This window comes from Delphinapterus leucas, chromosome 5 (assembly GCF_059928025.1).
Source record: "Delphinapterus leucas isolate spDelLeu-1000000601 "Yukka" chromosome 5, BTC_Dleu_Yukka2, whole genome shotgun sequence".
Taxonomy (NCBI): domain Eukaryota; kingdom Metazoa; phylum Chordata; class Mammalia; order Artiodactyla; family Monodontidae; genus Delphinapterus; species Delphinapterus leucas.
Window position 1 is genome coordinate 108,375,195 of NC_143133.1, and position 15,515 is coordinate 108,390,709.

The window sequence follows — 15,515 nt, forward strand, 5'->3', positions numbered from 1 at the left end:
TAATATTCCTATTTCTAATTATAAAGCCACGTGAGCACAAACTAGTACGCGTTGGTGTAACTGACTTTCTGGCTGTAGGGACAGCATTTGATGCATCTTGGATAATCCTTTGGAAGTAAATGATGATTTCAAATGTAGGAAGAATGGCTCAGCTCAATCAACCCATTAATCAGCCCTTTATTGAGCATCCAGAATGTGATGCACTGAGCTGGGAACCATGAAGTTCAAAGAACAAGGCAACTCCAACTGAACATTTCAATCTTTTGGGAAATGTCAAGAATTGTAGATGTCTAGGCCCCACTCTAGACTTGGTGTATTTTTAGCATTCCCCACCCTCTCTCCAGGCATTTGTCATCCTGGGTTGAGTACCTCTGGTATAAAGTATAGTTTGGTACAAGGCAGTAGGAGTCTAATCGGGAATATTGAACTTCTATTTACATCCATTACTCTGCCTTTTTAGTTCCTTACACAGAAGCATATGATACATTTCAAGTGAGAGGCATGGACAACATAACTACTGAGTTTAAGGGAGGAACAGATCTTGGAGGCTGGAGATAGGATTTGAATCTATGCTTTAAGGATGGGTAGGATATAAATAAACATAGATGTGAGAACAGGACATTCTGAGTGGAAGACTGGCATAAACCTGAGCTCAAGTGTATAAGCTTAAGGTGAGAATGTGTAAGGTATATGCCAAGTATTAACTGGATATTAGTTGGAAAATTGTGAGAAATCAGATGGACCTTCACAGGGGCTTGGGCCCAAAGATCTGGCTTTGAGTTCTGTACCTGCCACTGAGTAACTGCTTACATTGACAAGGTATTTCACTTCTCTGAGCTCCAGTTGCCACATCTGCTGAAAGTGGGACAAGAGTTCTTATGGGATTGTTTAGAACCAGTAAGGTAATATGTATACAAGGGCTTGATAAACCACAGAGCACTATCCAATGCTAGCTGGGTATTATTATTGTCTTTTGGAGGGGAAGGCATTGAAGGTATTAGAGCAGAGTAGTGATATATTAAAATTTTTAATCATTTATGCTATTTCATCATGAATAAGTAAAAGAAACAGCTAAAAATAAGTATTCATTATCACTGAGTTACTTTATGTCATTGTGTTTAGGGACGTGGAGCCCTGCCTTCAAAAGAGAAGGTCCCCCTAACTGCCCACCATGGCTGCAGAGGCTGGGCCCGACCAAGCAGAAAGTGAGTATCACTGCTTACCTAACAACTCAGCACACAGTGCATGATGCTCCAATGGCTTTGAGGAAACTCTCCTGTTAGTTACTGGCTCTCAGAGTGCTAACTTTATTGGCAAGCCTGCAAGAATCCACCTCATTCCCTTTATTTAAGTATAACCAACTTTTGAGAGATATAGAGCAACTTTTGACTTAATGTGCTGTCCGATACGGTATGCAGTAGTCACATATGGCTATTTAGGGCTTGAAATGTGGCTAGTGAAACTAAGGAACTGAGTATTTAATTTTAATTCATTTTACTTTCAATATGAAACCTGATAATTCAGTTATTGGAAAACTTTTAAGCATGTTTGGAGCAACTTGGGCCTGTGAATCTGTTTTTTCAAGTGGACATTTTATAAATACAGCTAAAGTATTTCTGATAAAAATTTGACATCTGAATTGAGATGTATGTAAGTGCAAAATACGTACAGGATTTTGAAGCTAGAACAAAAAAAGGAATGTAAAATATCTTGTTAATTTCTAATATTGTTTAATATTGAAATGATAATGTTTGGATATATTTTGTTTAAATAAAACTTTCTATAATAATTATTATACATTATTAAAATTAATTTCACCTCTTTTCACTTTTAAAAATGCAACTACTAGAAAATTTTAAATTACAAATGGGGCACACAGTATACTTCGTTTAGAGCTGCTCTAGACTTGGCAACACTTCAAGTAATCTTGAATTTAGGCTTAGGTAGCATGATTGAGAAACATTTAGTACTGTATGTAGAGCTGGGATCATTAAGATTTTCTGTCCTGCTACCTCCCCTTGCCTCTTGTGACCCCAGGCAGTATATGATACAGGCCAGCTGACTTCTGTCCGGGGCTACAAATAGAGTGCATTGTGGATTACATTAACTCTCTTCCTATTTGTATAATACAGCACATTTTTCAAGATGGAAAGGGCAGAAAGGGAGGAAGATCCAGGAAGTGGAGGAGGAATGTTCTCTAGTTTCATTTTGCCTTTGGGTCATGCCCATAATTACTTAAATTATACTTGAAGTCTTGCATCTATGATCTTGGAATTCCCCTACATCTTCTTAGCAACCTAACACCATAGAGATTTTGGGGGGGCGGGTACATTGTAAAATCTCCCTGAGGTACTTAGGTAACCTATTAATCATATATTGTTGTAAAGAGAATAAGACATTTTGCTTAAGAAGAATAAAATTGGGGAAGTGAGGAAAATTGTATCTATAAAAGACAACAGAATGCCTTTAAGTTGGAACTGAAAAGTTGGGTCTTAATGCAGTGTGTGTTGTGAAAAAAATTGTTGAATGTGGACTTTAGGAGATGATAGCCATATGCCACTTGAAATTTGGGTTTTGCTTGGTTTTAAAATTCTTTCTGAAAAGAAATTAGAAATAAATTTTCTTTCCTTCACTTGTAAGTAATGTAATTGAATATAAACTATTTTATTTGAGGTCTTTCTCAAAGAGCATCTATTCACTTTCTAGCTTCTACAACTCTTTGCATGAGAACTAATTAAAGACTCTTAGTTCTAGCTTCCCTCTCCTGCTTCTCGTCTCTAAGTTTCTCTGGTCCCCTAACCCTTCATTTGTTTTTTAATGGTTTGGTGTGTGTTTGTTATTTTTAGCTAAGGAATTTTTTTCCTACAAAATAAAACTTAGGAAGAGTTCAAATATGTAAAACAGACAAGGTCTAAGCTGCTCTCATTGAAGAAAAGCCTCCAAGGCAGTGAAATTGATGAGACAGTTTTAAAACCACTGCCTGAGTCTGGATTTGATTCACTGCGTTATTTCTCTTTGGGATATTTTCTGTTTTAAATCTTATCTCTAATAATACAGTGGAAAGTCTTATATCTTTAAAGGGAAATTCATACATTAGTGAGCTGGCAGTAGGGGGTGTTGGTGATTTATTTTGGCCTGTGTCACAGTATTTTACTGAATGTCATGGCATTTATTTACAATTTTATTTTCTGACGTTAGGCTCTAAACACCTGGAAGGCTGGGGTACCAAGTTGTCTTATTTATTTCAGCACATTTAATGTCAAAACAGCATCTAGGACTAGTAGGTGCTTAACGAATGTATGCTGAACTGAGTCTCATTGAACGTGAAGTAGTGCTTTTTTAACACCTGTGAAATTAGGCATTTAGGCACTAAGTCTGACTGTATAAGCAAGGGAGGCCTTAGCCATGTGGCCGTACGTCTTTGTTCAGGATATCTTCTTAGTAAGTTGTCACAAAGGCTCTGAAGAATGCAACCAGTTTGTAGGAAGAATGGGAACCCTGTGATTAAGGGCAGTTATTTTTGTTATGGTTATAAAAAACACGTTTGTTAGTCCCCAGGTCTTTTTGGATGCAGAAAAGACTTGTTTAATGATTACAATCAAGAGATAGCCAGTGGCTCATTTGCTGTCATAGTTTCCATAATTAGATCTTCTTCTGGTGTCTTCACTTCAGAGATTTACTAGAGCAATTATACAGAATCTATAAGGCATTGAGAGAAATCTGAAGTTTTATGAACTATTAATCATAATAGCATTAAACTGATGATATATGAAGAGTGAGTTTTAAAAATATATATAAAATAAATGTAAGAAAATCTTTTAGGCTAGTGAAATCCCTTGGTATTAGAGATTCATTTTTTTCCCCCATGGGAATGTTAATATTTGCACTCATGTTTTAGATAAGTTTAATATGACTATTTCAACCTCTTCATGAACTTTATCATAAAATATTTGTTATTGCTTATAATGATTTTTTATTGCATTTTGGGGATTTAGTAACTTGAAGAATCCAAAGTATGAAGAGATTTTATTATTTGCAAACCTATTAAATAATTAGTTTTGGGTAAAAAGAATCTATAATAAGACCAGATTCTTTCAAACTAATTTAGAAAGTTGAAATTTATCTTTGTGCTGTTGAAGAAATGAGGATTGATTAATGAAATTAATTATATAAACACTGTTGGGTAGTTGTTTAGCCCAATGATAGTAATACAGCTGTAACTACAGTAATAATAATTGCTCACATTTATTGAAAGCTTATTATGTGCCAGGCTCTGTGCTAAGTGCTTTGTAACCAAGTCCAATGTAACCCTCAAGACAGTTCTGTGCAAGGTATATTATTATTATCATCTTCATTTTACAAATGAGAAAATGAAGGCTTAAGGACAATAAAATATGGTTCATGAACAAATTGGAATTCAGAGCTAAACAGTATGACTCAGGAATGAGAGCTCTTAAAAATCATTTTATATGCTGTGGATATGTATTTGCAAATAAACAAAACCTTAATTATAGAATTTTTAACAGAGAAGGAGGAGACCTTGACAACTTCTTAATAACTGAAGTTATAATGTACACTTGAACATATAAAAGCTGCATGCTTACATACTTACCCTGTTGTAAACAAAGAAACAGAAGCCTCAAACATTATTAACTGGATGAATTTTTAACATCAAAGTTGTTTAATTTCTTGTAATTTTAGAATTCATTTGTTGAATATATACATATCCTTGGATATTATAAAAATAAAGAACACACTCTGTCTTTGCCTTTTCTAAGGCATTGAGATATGAGTTATCTGTGATGCCCTGAAAATTTAACTCTTTGGTTCCAAGGCTAATTTTTAGTTACGAGAGAAAATCAGAACAGCTGCCTCAGTATCTTAAATGGTAGTGAGGGCTCAGGACTGCTGACTTGGTGTCTATGCGTCCATGTCTTCAGTGGAACCATTTCTAGGTCTGTGTGAAATCATTCTCTTCTGGTGGTGGCTGCCTTTCTCTGCCCTTTTAAGAAAATTTCAGGCCTTGTTCTTGAGGTTCGTGAATATCAGGCACACTGGTCAACAAAGAGCCCAGCTAGAAAGAAAATGTTACCTTGGGAATTTAAACTCCTCTGTCAAAGGCTAATTTTTTGGTTAGGAAGGGGAAAATCAGAACGGCTCCATCAGCACATTACATTATAATGGGGCAAAGGATTGCTGGCTTGAAATGAAGGTGTCTTAGTCCATTCAGGATGCCATAACAAAATGTCATAATGTGAGTGGCTTATAAACAACAGAAATTTATTTCTCATAGTTCTGGAGGCTGGGAAGTCCAAGATCATGGCATCAGCAGATTTGTTGACTAGTGAAGGCCTGCCTCCTCACTAATAGGCTCATATGGTAGAAGGGACTATCTAGCTCTCTGGGGTCTCTTTTATAAGGGCACTAATCTCAATCATAACGCTCCACCCTCATGGCCTAATCATGTACCAAAGGCCCCACCTCTTAATACCATCACATTGGGCATTAGGTTTCAACATATGAATTTTGGGCGGACGCATATATTCAGTCTGCAGTAGAAAATGTCAGTGAGATAGGAGTACTCCACTAGGGTGACCAGCCAACCTCAAAGGTCTCCAGAACTCACAAGGAGTGCATGACATTAGGAAAAGCAGCAGATGTGTTAAAAACAAAAAGCAGCAAGCAACTCAGAAGACCAGCACCTTGTGGTTTCCCAGCCTGGTTGACTTTAGAAGGCACTTGGGCTCCCTGTGTCTCAGAGCTTTCCCTGCAAATGAAGACTAGATTATCTCTAAGGTCTTGCTTGGAATGAAGATGCAATGGCTTTTGTGAAGGTACATTTTCACCAAAACCTAATGACTTAATCATTTCGTATATTAATAAATGATATTGTTTGTCATGTGTATGACACATGGCAATATTGTAATTATAAGTAATTGTAAGGGAGGTTTGATTAGTCAGAAGAAGAGAATTAAAGGAGGAAAGATTTTCATGAGAGGAGAAAAAAAGAGGACAGTGTGTGGAGCCACACCTTGGAATGCCTCACTGCCTTTCCTCTGGGAACTAAGTGGTCTGGTTAGAAGCCCCCTCAAAGTAGATGTAGATTTTAGTTGAAACTTGGTGAAAGAGACAGTTTAAATCCCTGAATTCCTGTCTCTTCCATGTGAGGACAGTGCATCTTATGGCTTTGAATGGTAAACTTTGTATGAACCATTTTATGATTTACATGTGGTTTTGTGCTCTGATGTATTCAAAGAATATGTACACTTTTTCAGAAGCGTGTGTGTGAAGTCTTGACAACTACTTTTGGAAATAAGAAAAAAAAATCCATCAATCATTGTCCTTAGAAATATGTAGGCAGCCCTGAATGTAGGCAGATACAGTGGCAAATGTGGGAGATTCGAGTTTGGTAATGACTTTACAGCACTGTCCATAGGTACGAGTGGAAGGAAGGGAGAAGAAAGAGAGCAAGAGGAGATGCTCTTTCTAGAATAACTGCAGTGACAATCTCATCCCAATGATGAGACAGCTTAGTAGATGCTTTCTCTCCTAACCCAGCACTTTTAAGGTGGGTTAGAGCCCAGTTGTTCCGTTCATTGCTAGGGTCTCCCCCAGGTTCAGTCCTCAGGATGTCATTGCCCCAAAATAACAGTGGCCTGTTGCCCACTAGTCTACATGGTGAAAAACAAGGGGAAATTTTGTGAAGGAATAAAGAGTTTGCCTCAATGTTTCATTATGAATTGGCAAACTTGAAATAATTTTGAATCAACACCCAAAGATCTACAACCCAGTGCTCACCATTAATATTTTACTGAATTTGATTTATCACATATTCATCCATCAATCAACATACATATCATTAGTCAGAATTCAGTATTTGTTTATAGTTTTTCTTTTTTGATGTACAATGTACTACAATGAAGTGCAGAAATCTTAGGTGTATATTCATTGAGATATAATAATATACCTGTGTAATCTACTGTGTATCAAGACATAGAACATTGTCATCTCCCCCAGAAATTTCCTTCATGTCCCTTCTCAGTCAGTCCATGAAGATCACTGTTCTGGCTTTTTTTCTCCTATATATTAGCTTTATTTACACTAGAACATAAGTGGAACCATACAGTATTTGCTTTTTTGTGTAAGGATGCTTACTTGACATAATGTTTTTGAAATTTATTCATGTTGTTGTGTATGTCAGTAGTTTGATTCTTTTTTTTTTTTTTTTTTTTTTTGCGGTACGCGGGCCTCTCACTGTTGTGGCCTCTCCTGTTGCGGAGCACAGGCTCTGGACGCACAGGCTCAGGGGCCTAGCCGCTCCGCGGCATGTGGGATCTTCCCGGACCGGGGCACGAACCCATGTCCCCTGCATCGGCAGGCGGACTCTCAACCACTGCGCCACCAGGGAAGCCCCTCATTCTTTTTTGTTGCTGAGTAGTACTTCATTGTATGAAGATATCACAGTTTGTGTACTGTTCTCTTGTTGATACCCATCTGAGCTCTTTCCAGTTTGGAATTATTATGAATATACCTGCTGTGAGCATTCTTGTACAAGTCTTTTGTAAGTATAATGTTTCATTCTCTCTGGTAAAAACCTAGGAGTGGGATTGTGCAGTCACAGAGAAGGTGTATATTAGGTTTTTGTAAGAAATTGCCGTAGCTTTTCCAAATTGATTATCCTATTTTATGTTTCCACCAATGACACATGAGGGTTCCAGTAGCTCCACTGTCTCACCAACATTGGCTGTTTTCAGTCTTTTTAATTTTAGCCATTCTGGTGGCCATGTGGTGGTATCTGCTATAGTCTGAATGTTTGTGTCCCCCTAAAATTCATATGTTGAAATCCTAATGCCCAATGTGATGATGGTATTAGGGGTTGAGGCCTTTGGAAGGTGATCAGGTCATGAGGGTGGAACCCTCACGAATGGGATTAGTGCTGGTGTAAAAGAGGCCCCACAGACCTTCCTGTTCCCCTCCACTATGTGAGGATACAACTAGACATCTACGACCAGGAAGAGGGCCCTCACCCGACCATGCTGCCACCTTGATATTGGACTTCCAGCCTCCAGAATTGAGATAAACAAATTTTTGTTGTTTATAACCTACCCAGTCTGTGGTATTTTGTTATACCAACCCAAACAGACTAAGATAGTATCTTATTGTGGTTTTGATTTGCATGAAGATGGAGTTTTTAATGGCTTAAAATTTGAGTAGGTGAAAAGAAGAGAGAGAAAATCTTGATCCCAAGGGTACTAAAGGAGGTGTAATTAAAGAAATGGGGAGCATACAGGCCAGACTGAAAAGCTAATTTGATAAGTAATAGATTTAAATTTTACTGAGTCCAGGTTAGGAAGAGAAAGCCAAGAAACTTAAAAAGTCAGAATCAGCTAATAATAAAGGAAATATATAAGTAGGAAATCTTAGACGAGACTAAATGAAGATGATGTATTCTATGTACACGCTATAGAATTCTATACATAGATCTGGGTAAAATGAATAAGAATCTTAGGAAAATACAGATGAGGGATGAGTTATCATTGTAGTGTTACCCACTTGTAGGTACATATATTTTTATTTCAATGCTATTCCTACTTAATAAACCTTTTGAGTTTTATTATGCAGTTATAATTTTATCAAGTTGTAACGTAAATATTCTTGAAGAAAGGTACAGCCATATTAATTAGTCATGAGGTATAGAAAACACAGATAGACTTACTAATAATTTTTGTGTCCAAATCATGGTGTGTCTTCTGTATTTAAAGAACTTTCAGAACTAAAGGAGATATCAATTTTGTGTGTTTTCTTTGGTCTCCCTGGACTTTAATAATTTAGGATAATCTACTTAGCACTCTGACCACTGTAAGCTAATGTTTTTTTTAAAGTAAAATATTACATTAAAGGAACATTACATTAACTTCCTTTGCATTCACTTAAAACATCCACTTATAAAATTTTCTTTTTATAACATCCTGCAAATTCATAACTCTCCAGGGCTTCCCTGGTGGCGCAGTGGTTGAGAGTCCGCCTGCCGATGCAGGGGACACAGGCTCGTGCCCCGGTCTGGGAAGATCCCACATGCTGCAGAGCGGCTGGGCCCGTGAGCCATGGCCGCTGAGCCTGCGCGTCCGGAGCCTGTGCTCCGCAACGGGAGAGGCCACAGCAGTGAGAGGCCCACGTAACACAAAAAACATAACTCTCCAAATTTCAATTTCATAGTTTTGCCATTTTTGGTTAAGAAAGTACATTAACTACATTAAAAAAAATAAACTATTTCTCTGTTTCAGGTCCTATATTAGAGATTCCCAAGCAAGATTTTTTTCAAGAAGCAAAAACTCTCATTGCCCAACACTATAAGAAAATAAATGAGGTTAGTGCTTTGCATTTATCTAACACTGTATTTTTCAGGAAACTAATAGCAATTTTTATATACTACAATAATTGATCCAAATGATTGCATGAACCCTAATAGATTTTGAATAGAAGAGAAAATGAAATCCTTACTAGCTATAAAAATTGATTTCAGATTGCATTTAAAAATTTAAAATTTAAAAATTTAAAAAGATTTTTCGGCTCTACAGCTTATTTAATTACATATATTTTAAGTTTGCACATTTAATTTAATTTTTAATGTCTCCTGTTGATGAATTATAACAAGTTTTGGATTAAATATCTCAAGTAAATATCCCTGTCTAAACACTGTTAGGCAAAGCTAACAGATAAAATATACTGTGAGAGGCGTCTCTCTTATGCCACCTGCATGACATGCTTACCTGTATCTTCTCCTACATCACTTTGTATTAGGACTGTTTACTAGTCTAATAGCTCCTTGAGGGCAGTAACTGTCTTTTTTTGAATGTTGCATCTCTAGCAGTAAGCCTTGTGTCTGGCTCAATAAATAATTGCTTAACGGCATGGATTTGGAAGGTGAGAAGGAATGAAAGGGAAAGGGGTGGCAAAGAGGCAGGAGGGTGGGTACAGGGTGAAATTTTGGAGGAGAGCATCTACAGAGGAGACGGATAATTTGGGGAGCAGCTGCCATTGTGACAATGGGCCTTTGGGGAGACAGGTGAGGGCAGGGGACTTAGGATGGTTTACTGTGTGCCACACTATTCTTCTCCATTTTGAATACTTTAAAAAAAAACAAACAGAATTTTAAATAAAGATTTTAAGTATTTTTCCATGCTTACTGTGAGGGGGAAGAGGATTATAATTTTTACATATGTTTCTTTTGAATGGTCCTCTAGGCTGAGACTGACCATAGTTTTTAATCTTGTAATCAACATTGTTAACATTGCTTAACTAATTTTTGCCTCTAATCAATTAGAAGTATTTGATTTCACTAGTAGGCATGTGAGATGAAAAGTTCACTGTCTTCACAGTTAGATAGCTGTGCCTTAGAACCTTGACCTATTTTTAGAATTTTATCTAATAATAACAGCATAATATTCTACCTTTGGTTGCTTGGTAAAATGTAATACTAGTCTACTAAAACCTCCTTATTGGCATCTTCTATTTTTTTTTTTGTGACCATGTCAGGTCTTAGTCGCGGCATGGGGGATCTTTCCTTGTAGTGCGCGGGCTTCTCTCTTGCTGTGGCACGAGGGTTTTCTCTTCTCTAGTTGTGGCATGCAGGCTCCAGGGCGCATGGGCTCTGTAGTTTGCGGCCCGCGGGCTCTCTAGTTGAGGCGCGGGTTCAGTAGTTGTGGGGCATGGGCTTAGTTGCCCCGAGGCATGTGGGATCTTAGTTCCCCAACCAGGAATTGAACCCGTGTCCTCTGCACTGGAAGGCGGATTCTTTACCACTGGACCGCCAGGGAAGTCCCCTTATTGTCATCTTGAGTTGGCAACAGCTTGAATTTGTCTAAATCTTTTCTTGTGGGGAGGAGGAGAGCTGTAGCTCTATCTGTGGGCCAGAGAATTACTAGACTAAAACAATTATAATTGTTTGGATAATTGCCTATCAGAGACCTGGGACTGTATTATTTTTCTGTTGCTCAAAGCAGTCAAAATTAATAAGCAATTAAGTGATTGAAAGGATCTAAAATACATATTCAATTAGTAATATGCTTTTTTTGAGAATCTACCTCCATGTATGAGCAGTTATTTCTGGTTCAACAGAGAGTTTTGGGGGTGTTAGCATTTTTTTGACATTTGAAGATTCTCCAAAGATGGTTGAAAATAAATTCTTATATGTCTATTTGAAAACTTCTATTTTAAAATGGACTTTAAAGCTGTATTAGAAAATATCACATTTGAGGAAAAAATTACTATTTTAAAATTCATATATTTTTTAAGTTGAATGTAACCCTCATGCTTGTTAAGGGCTTTTGGAGAACTATAAAGGATAACATCTGCTTTATCTGATTATTGTCATGTGCTTTAAGTTAATCTTATACAGTAAGGTACTTTGTAAAATATATTTAGTGGATATAATTTTATTAATTTATTAACAAAATTTATTACATAATTTTTATACAGTTAAAATTAAATTTTATTAAATTTATTTTTGTTTTGTTCATAGAATAAAGTTCCAGGTACTTCTATAAATGTCTTTAGAAATAAACATCAGAAACCGAAATCTAGGAAATTCATACCTTTGGAGATCAAAAAAAAGGAAACACTTGATACGGTCCGAGAACTTCAGGCAGCATACAAAATGATTTGTTTTCCCAAAGACTGTTCCAAAAGTGGACATTCTGAGGAGGCTCCATCACGAACTTCTTTCAAGGAGCCACATATTTTCAATGTAAAAAAAAAATACAAGGAGTCTATAGATCTAATTGTGAAAGGTAAGTTTTTGGTGGAGCAAAGACATTTAGCAAGCCAGCAGGCAAAACTGTTTGCTTATGGTGTGCTTGTAATGGAATTTCCTTGTTCAAACAAAATCCTACACTTTAAATGTTAGCAGTGAAAGGTAGGGAGGCATGATTAAAAGGGCTGCTAACCTCTGGGAGCCACCAGATACTGAGAGGAGGGCATCCTAATGGGAGAGAGGAATGCAGGGGAACGAAACGGGTTAGCCACTTCTTCCAACAGACACTGTTCCTAGAGCATGCAGAGGCTCATGGCTCTGGATTCTGTTGTTGAGCAGGGTAGGTAGGGTAGGCAAGCTATTTGTGAGTGTGTCCCCCCAAAACCCTAAAGGGATTTTTGGGAGCTATAGAGTTTCCTTTAAGCCAATTGTGATAAAGGTTTATTCTCTTTCAGGAACTTGGTAAGGTGGAACCTGGAGGCCTATTTAAGCAAAGTTATACTGTTTTCTGAGACTAACTGGTTTTCCTGGCTGGAATGACCTCTTAAAGTACATTTCTAGTTATAAGCTTTCATAACTTCATCTGCATTTTCCCTCTTTTGTTATTGCTTATTATGTTATTCATTAATTTGAATTTTTTCATTCAGTGAGTGCCTGCTCTGTGCCAGGCAGTATGTTAAGAGTTGGAGAAATAAAGCTTAAAAGGCTCAGAGAGTAATGGTGGGGATAAATACTTGGGTAATTTCTTACCATATAGTGTGACAACTGCTGTACTAGAGTCAGTACAAAGCATTATGGAAGCACTGAGGAGTAACCAACCAGATGCCAGAATGAAACTTTCTCAGATGAGATCTCTTTAGAAATGGGTTTTAAGGAGAAGTTTGTTAAGGGTAGGTGGTAACAGGAAAGGCCATATTGAACCGTGGGAGAAAAATACTAAAGCTCTGAAGGACAAAAGAAAGTGATATGTTTTGGGAAAGGAGAGATACGGTAAGAAATGAAGTTGGGGAGAGGGGTGAGGCTAGGTTTTGATGTGAATATAATAGCAGACCTAGGAGTTGACCCTATGTGTAATGGAGAGCCAGTGATGATGGGGGTGAGGTATGACCAATTCTTTCTGTTTAGAAAAATAAAACTGGTGGTAGAGGCTGTGGAGAGAATGGTGCCAGAGAGATAAGAAAGGAAGCTGCCCAGGAAAGAGATGGTCCATGTAAAGGATGGCAGGGGCTTAAAGTAGGGCAGTAGTGAAGCATGAAGTGTGGAGGAGGGATGTTCCAGCAGCATTTCTCAAAGTGTAGTTTTCAGAACACTAGTCCTGAGTGATTCACCTTGACATAAGTGTTCTTGGTAAGGTGAGTTTGAAAAAATGCATCTACTTCTTGGAGATTCATATTGAGCATTAATACATTGAAAACTCTAAGAAATACTACAGAAAAGAAATCTGTTTAATGTTTTTTAACCTGGCTATCACCAATTTGTTTGACCAAAGAATTCCTAAAGAAAGATATTCAGGTTTCTAGACTGGAAAGCTCAACAGACATCATTAAGAAGGAGGAGCAGATTTAGAGCAGGTGAAGAAAGGGATGTAAAAGATAACAAATTCAGTTTTAGACCTATTAAGTAGACATGCATATGGAGATAACCATTAGAAAGTTGGAAATGGAGGTCCGACACCTAAGAGAGAGATAGATGAAGATTCAAGATTGATGTTGTGGGTCGCTGCTGTACTGAAACTGTGGGGTTCATGCATTTGTTCAACCAACATTTATTTACTAGGTGAGATATAGAGAGATAAAAGATATGCTACTTGCCCTCAAGAAGTTGAAATTTGCTATATATAATTTGTGTGTGGTTGGATGAAGGAGGATAAATACATGATTATAGTACAGTGTGACCGACTATAATAAAAACAAGCTCTACCGCTTTGAAATCAATTGGAAAGATACCTGATTCAAATTTAGGAATAGGGATGGATTCCCAGGAGATTTAAAGTCTGGTAAATTTTGAAGGATGAATAAGTGTTAACTCAAGAAGGAAGAAAAGTCCTATCTAGTCAGAGCGTCTAGTGTCTACATGACAATGAATATCTGAGAAAGTAATTATAGTGTACTTGAGGGAACTGAAATAATTTTACATAACTGACTTAGGATTGGGGAGTAATTAGAGATGAGACTAGAAGAACATTGAATTTTAACCTAAAAGTAATCCAGATGTTTTAAAGAAAAGTTGCAGTGGTCACATTTGCATGTTAGAACATATACTGGCAGCAGAGATGAGGTATGATGAATTTTGGAGGCACAGAGACCAATGAGGAGACAGTAACTCCCACGAGAAAGGATGACTTGAATTAAGGCAGTGGCACTGGGGATAGAACTGAAGGGAGAGATTTTAGAAATATTTGAGAAGTAGAGTTATCTAGATTAGGTCAACAATAAGGTGGAACATAACAGAGAAGGGCTGTAGGATTCATTGGCTTAGTGGTACTGAGTGGCAGCATGGAAACAGATACAGCAAATTAAAGGGTTGGAGATGCTTCTTATGTATGCAATAAACTGGAATCTAAACCGTGTATCTACTGAGCTTTGTAGCTCTAGGTGAAGAAGTTGGGAAACAGCATTATTAAAATATGTTGGTGGTTTGGGCTGCTTTTGGGAAGTTTTTATAAAAAAAAGAGATGAAGTAAGAAAAGTATTGGCTGGTTTGCAATCAGAAATGAAAGAGCATAGAGAGGTACCAAGTATTTGGGTCCTTGGTTTTGAGCAAATATCTACTAAGACTTATCATTGTAGCAAAAATCAGATTAAGGGTATGTTTTTCCCAACCCAACTCATTGTTTCAGATGACCTAAAGGCACTTACTGTTGAGAGACTAAGGCAGGGGGTAAAGAAGTGAGGATACAAAGGATATTTTAAAGCTATGTATAAAAAAAAAGAACTTTGAATGTGGTTATTGGCATGTAGAATTGGAAGAAAATAGATTAAAACGTCTACCAAGTATTTTAGAGGATTTCGTTGCCAAAGAAACCATGAACCTTGATTTAATTGAATGTTCAAAAGTAAAATAACCTGGCTTTGTCTGGAAGTGGATTACAAAGGCTATACAGTTTCCAAGTAGGATAATAACAGGATGTGGCCAAGGTGCAAGGAAAAATCTTCCCAGAGTTGACCCGGGGTCAATGAAAAAGTGAACAAGGGAGTGCTGCTCAGAACAGAATCCTTGTCTACTCAGAGAATTTCCCCACCTGCAGCGTAGGGGACTTCTCAGTGCCTCCCCAGCAGAATTCCATAACTTCTTTGGCCTAGTGATTGCTATGCATCTTCTCATTTCCCCTTTCGCTAGTGGAGTTTTTACTGAGGTTATCCTATACCTGCTCCACTACTGGCTGTTGTGTGCTTTTGGAGAAAGGTGGAAATAATTTATGAATTTGGTGCACGTTATTATTAGACCAGAAGGAGCCACATCTGGGCCTGATGGAAAAGACTACAAACAGCCAGAGATCCTGGGCTCTGAGCTGGATGTAGTGCCTTGGTGGAACTTTGGGTTGTCTCCTTTGTGTCGTGTCAGAGGATAAGAATGGATATTTGATGTCCAAAAGGACAGACTGTGGCAGAGACTGGCTATATGCTCATCAAACTTATTATATCCTTTTCTTCCTGGGTACTTGGCTAAATTACATTTCTCATGTCCCTTGTAGTTAGGAGGAGCTATATGACTGAGATTTGGCTCAGTGGATTATAGCTGGAAGTGATGCACATCCATAAAA

At 37.5% G+C, this 15,515-nt stretch overlaps 1 protein-coding gene across 1 annotated transcript in view; it reads left to right on the forward strand.

Annotated features, from left to right (window-relative positions):
- Positions 1–1,171: 1,171 nt before the first annotated feature.
- The window catches only part of IQCM (IQ motif containing M), a 270,054-nt gene continuing 255,710 nt past the window's right edge, over positions 1,172–15,515 (forward strand). The window contains exons 1-3 of the mRNA XM_089911275.1: positions 1,172–1,205; positions 9,285–9,367; positions 11,522–11,789. Of these exons, the coding sequence (XP_089767401.1) occupies positions 1,172–1,205; positions 9,285–9,367; positions 11,522–11,789 (385 nt within the window). The remainder of the gene's footprint in view (positions 1,206–9,284; positions 9,368–11,521; positions 11,790–15,515) is intronic.